This window comes from Corapipo altera, unplaced genomic scaffold, assembly GCF_003945725.1.
Source record: "Corapipo altera isolate COAL_440 unplaced genomic scaffold, ASM394572v1 23b, whole genome shotgun sequence".
Taxonomy (NCBI): Eukaryota; Metazoa; Chordata; class Aves; order Passeriformes; family Pipridae; genus Corapipo; species Corapipo altera.
In genome coordinates, this window is record NW_020884885.1 from 15,899,581 (window position 1) to 15,904,723 (window position 5,143).

A 5,143-nucleotide genomic window follows, 5' to 3' on the forward strand; every position below is an offset into this window, starting at 1 on the left:
CTTTCCAGAGTAATGCCTCACTTCTACCAAACAAGCTCACCCACTTCTGTGTCACTGGAACTTGAGTTCAGTCCCACATTTCTAACCCTTGCCTGCCTAGTGCAGGACACTGAACTGGGTACTTAGCAGTATCCCTCACCTCAAAAAACCCAGCACAACCAAAGGGCAAGATCCATTGAAGAGTATGCTTAACTTTATCCAGAAACTATGAAGGTTACAAGGAAAGACCTCCTTTATTTCAACATTGTAATGAAACGTAAGAATTTTTCTACATGAACAAACATTTATTTTTACTGGCAGAAGCGTCTAAAAGTTCACAAAACAACTCCAAACACAGATTTAAAAAGAAGCATCCAAACTTTTAATCTCCAAATCTTGGTTAAGTGGACTTCATCTTTCCTTCTTTGTTTCCTTGAAAGACGGTAGTGGCTCAGGGCAGTATTTTATCCAGAAGATAAACATCTCTCGATGGTTGCACTACAGTTGGCTTTCATCCTTTACTGCCTGAAGTCCAGTTTCAAGTTTAGAATTGGAGATACCGTTCCACATGGCTGGCAGCATAGTACTTTTTCTATCTTATTTCTCCAGGGGTGCATAATTCAAAAGCTTCTCAATCAGATCCACATGGGCAAGGAGCATTCTACGGCAGCAGTATCTCTTCAAACCAAGGGCATCCAGGGCATCTCTATCAATGAACAACAATTAAAAAAAATAATGGATGAAGTGAGTCAGAACCACTTGTAAGCGTTTCCTAAGCAACGCACTGATTACTTTGAGCTCAGTCATAAAGGAAAATTTGTTTGCACTTCAAAGTAAGACACAGAAATTCAGCATGTGCTGTTAATGTTCTTTTCCATTTACTCTCGACAGGGTGTCTGCCTGTTCTCTGCCCTGCCACAGCACATGACCTGCTGCCAAAGATGGTGTCCAGCTGACACAACAATCGAACTTTCAGAGGGCACTGTTACAACCTGTTTCTGTAAACTGAGCATGATACTTGCCTATTTCACAAGATAAATTTGTAATCTAGGCCACACTAAAAAGGTGAGATATACAGAAACTAAAATAACTCAAAATGCAAACTCCCCCACACAGGGATCCTAATTCTGAGAAACGCTAAATTCCTTTCCAGTTCCCATACAAGGCAGCATTCAGTTATACAACCTGCTCCCCACAAATAAGTACGTGCTGGCTCATCAATAAGAAGTCTGTGTTTTACAGGCTTTCCACTTAATTCCTTCTGAGTGACTGCTCCAGATTCTTATCATTGGGTAGAAGATGTATGAGTCACCACTGCACGTGTCTTCCATGGCTATCGCTATCAGACCTCTTAAAGATAAGTGACACCACCCAAGCTCTTTTAACTCCAATCTATTAACCATAAAGCCAGTCTGGTACTACTTCAGAATTTGACATTCATGACATACGACTGATCTCAGGCCTTTAGATTGATATGATGCAATGCAATAATAATGCATTTGCTTAAAAGAAATGTAATTTCCCAAAACCTGTAATTCTCCTGTAGGAAGGAGCTGATGGATACTTTTCTAAAATACAAATGGCTGGAAGGAGGCCTCTGGATAAGCTAGAAAGAGGTTGTTTGGCCTCAAGCAGTACAGTCTTTAATGCAGGAGTCAAACTGCAGCAACTTCTGTGGTATCAGTCCCTGCTGATACTGCGCCTATCCATGGTTCTTCAGGGGAATAAATAACATGTTCATTTTAGGACTAGCACCCGCAAAAGTTGTTTAAGAGAAGTATATGAATACTGTGGGTTTTTTCAAAAGAATGCTTATAAATAACATCACATGATATCTAAACTTTCCAAAACACTTGAGAACAAAAGCATTTGATGTCTGTTGACATTTAAATTTTAAGAGCTATCTGGAAAGTTCTGAACTTCTAAATGCAGTTAATAGAGATGAAAAACACAACATTAATCAGAATTCCAGAAGTCATACTATACATTTTAACCAAGACAACTTTAGTTGTATTTCCCTTTTCCTCCAGCTTCCGAAGACTTGTGAAAAAAAGAACACTTTTAAGGGACAAACAGGAAGGTGTGGGTGTCTTTTTTAACTACTAATTTGTTAGGCAAGTTTTTCCATTTTTTCCATCCATTTCTTAAGCCGCCATTGATTCCAGTACTGCACTGGAAGATTTTAACTGTTTGATATCTGTAAACGCTGCTTCTTACAATACCCTAACTGTATGAGTTTGAACAAGCACCACAGAATCACATCAGTGACCACAGCAATTGTTTTCAAGTGAGCATTTCTCAATGACATTATACAACTTTCCTGCCCTGTACAAAAGCAGAGAAATAATGAAGACAGGGAAAATATTAAAATGCAATGCCTAGACAATAAGTCAGAAGCACTATCAGAATAGCTCTGATAAATTTCAGTATTAGTGAAAAACGATTAGGACCCTGAACTATTGTAATGTTTTTAACTCTGTAAATGAAAGAATAAAAAATCCGTAGGAACTTTACAGATACCTCTCATTTAGCAGCTGCAAAATTCTACTCTGCTACATTTGACAAGTTCTGAGATGTAAATGCTCTGTAAAAAGGCTGCTGACAGAAGAAATGAGATTTAGAAAAAGTACCAAAAGATTTTCAGTGGACAGTTTTTAATGGAGCTGATAAATGGTGGGGGGACAGGATATCCTTCCCGTGCAAACTCCACATCAAAGAATAAGCACAGCAAATAACCACAACTTTCTACCAGTTTAGATGAGGATCAAAAAGCAAAGCTTTCCTTGACAAAATAGTATCCTACAGCATAGGAATGTTTTCAGTTTTACTTTAGAGAAAAGGCAGTGCTTGTTGCTGATACATGTTCTTCCCACAGTTTTTAAAATGGACTTACCTGTATGAACTATTAGGATCTGTAACCATTTGAATGCAAAGCAAATACTACTTTCTACTAAACAGTTTGAACGTAATTTCTAACTTCATTTTCACTCCTTTGAATAGCCAACATCCATGGATTTTTTTTCTTTTTCTTCCTACTTAAACTCGATGACAACATAAGTATTTCTCAAGAATTTCCTTCTCACAGCTTCTGAGGTAGTCTGACCATAGTTAGACCCTCCTGGAACTATTAACAGACAACTCTGGCTACACAAAACACGGATGGACTTCTTAAAACAGAAACCTTAGGACTTAGAGCTTCCCCTTCCCCCAGCAAACCAGCGCTTATAAATAAGGTTAGCAATTCCACGTAGTCAATATGAAATGTTTCTAAAAAAAACCCTAAAAGGGGTACACTTTGTCAACAGTGCCAGTTATTTCTCGCATTTGTAACATGTTCTTTTCTCTCCCTTTAAAAACCACCACCACGTTGGTTTCAGAGTGCAGTGTATGGAAGGGGGAGGGAAGAAACAAGCAGCACGGAATTACACATTTGAGAATGTTTTGGGTACAAAGGCTGTGACTTGGCAACTTCCGTACTACTGCCCTGAAAGATTCAGTGGGGAAACTAGTACTTTCTTGGCTATTACGATTTCTAAGCTCTGGTTAAATAGCCTCAGTTAAATGTACACCTGTGGTTTTCAGCCTCTCTACAGCTACTCTGTAATGCCACGATCGTGCACTTAACGCATCTGACCCTGCCTTGGCAGTGGGGTTGGACCAGATGATCTCCAGAGAACACAATTCTGTGATGTTACGCACTGTACAATCCCACCTAAAGCGTGAGTCAAAGAACACACCGACAAACACCCACCCTTCCGTGTATTCCGCCTGCAGAAGGCCAAGGTAGGCTTCCCACTTGTTCCCGACTATTTTGCCGCACGTGAAGCACCTGACCGGGATGATCATTTCTGCGCTGCAGCTGTGAGGACACAAACACGGCATCAAAACCCTGCCCGGCGCCCGCACACCGCGTTCGGACACACCGCGGGCAGGGCGGGGTGCGCACAGTCCCGGGGGCGGCCGGAGGAGCCCGGAACCGAGGCCTCCCTGGAGGAGAGCGGCCCGTCCTTCCCTCCCTCCCACCCGCCCGCAGATCCCCCGATCCCGCCCGGTCATTCCCGGGAACCCCCCGGCCCTTCCGAACGCTTCCCACCGCGCGGCTCCTCCGCTCCCGATGGCCGCCGGAGCGCTACCACCGCGACACGCGGGGAGAACCGCGCCGCCGCCGGGCGGGCCGGCACGGCGGGCGGGCGGGTTAAGCGGCCCGGCTCCCCCCCTAGCGATGCCCGATGGTATCGGCTCAGGGTACGGCGTCCCCGGCTGCCCAAGAGACGGCGCTCGCGCGCTCGCGCGCGGGGGGGCGGTGTCGCGGCGGCGCCGGGCGCGCGGCGCGGTGAGTGGCAGCCGGGGCGCCCCGAGCGCTGAGCGGCCGCTCCGCCACCGCCCCCGCGCCGCCCCCGCCCCGCGCCACTTGTTGCGTTGCGAGAAGGGCTGCGGTGGCGGTGAGACTTCGCATCCCGTCCTGCCTGAGGTACTGCAGCCGTCCCGGGCGGGAAGCGCAACTGGTGGCTGCTGCAGCACGGCACCCGCAAGCCCTTGTCCAGCGGAGCGGTGAGTGGGTATCCCGGCATTCAGGGCATTCCCGTCGGAAAGGGTGGGTGAGCATCCCGGCGACCCCGGCATCCTGGTGGAGAGGGGGGATACCGGCGGGCAGGGCTGCTGGACGAAGCCGGGGTGCCCCGCGCAGCCCACCCACCGCTCCACCGCGGTGTCCCCGCGGCTGCAGAGCCGGTCCGACCCCGGCTGAGGGGAGGCCGGCAAGGGCAGGGAGCGAGGGGGCGGTGGGACCCGCCGTGGTCGCTGTGTCGCGACCCTGTCGGAGCGGCGCCGCAGCCTCTCGGGGCTGTTTCCCCGCGGTTTTGGGGCTCTGTCGGAGCCGTTCCCCGCGGTGTCGGGGCTCCCTCGGGCGGGAGGCGGCGGCACAGCCCGCTCCGGCTCCCGCTCCCGGGGTTGGTGGGTGTTCCACGGCTCCCACCGCCCGGACAGGCGGTGTCCCTCTGAAGGCACTCGCGCCTTCCAGCCCCGGCCAAGTTGTGGGCGCTGTGGTGGCTGCGGTTTTGCCGAGAGTTTTCAAACTCCGGGGCCAGATGGGACTCGGCGCCGTCCCGTTAGCTCGCGGTGCTGCTCCGCCCTGCCGTGACCCGTGCGCGGCTGGAATACGCAC

General features: G+C 48.6%; 1 protein-coding gene across 1 annotated transcript; it reads right to left on the minus strand.

Moving 5' to 3' along the window:
* Nucleotides 1-208: 208 nt before the first annotated feature.
* On the minus strand, nt 209-4,207 carry POLR2L (RNA polymerase II subunit L). Its single transcript, XM_027641999.1, has 3 exons — nt 4,073-4,207; nt 3,731-3,838; nt 209-685 (listed from the first exon to the last, which is right to left on the minus strand). Exons 2-3 carry the CDS (start codon nt 3,823-3,825, stop codon nt 577-579), a joined length of 204 nt encoding a protein of 67 aa, XP_027497800.1. The 5' UTR covers nt 3,826-3,838; nt 4,073-4,207; the 3' UTR covers nt 209-576.
* Between the last annotated feature and the right edge of the window lie 936 nt (nt 4,208-5,143).

Coding starts and splice junctions, on each gene's coding strand:
- POLR2L (XM_027641999.1), bottom strand. CDS start 3,825: ATGATCATCCCGGTCAGGTGCTTCACGTGCGGCAAAATAGTCGGGAAC. Junction 686..3,730: donor CAGGCGGAATACACGGAAGG/GTGGGTGTTTGT, acceptor GTTCATTGATAG/AGATGCCCTGGATGCCCTTG.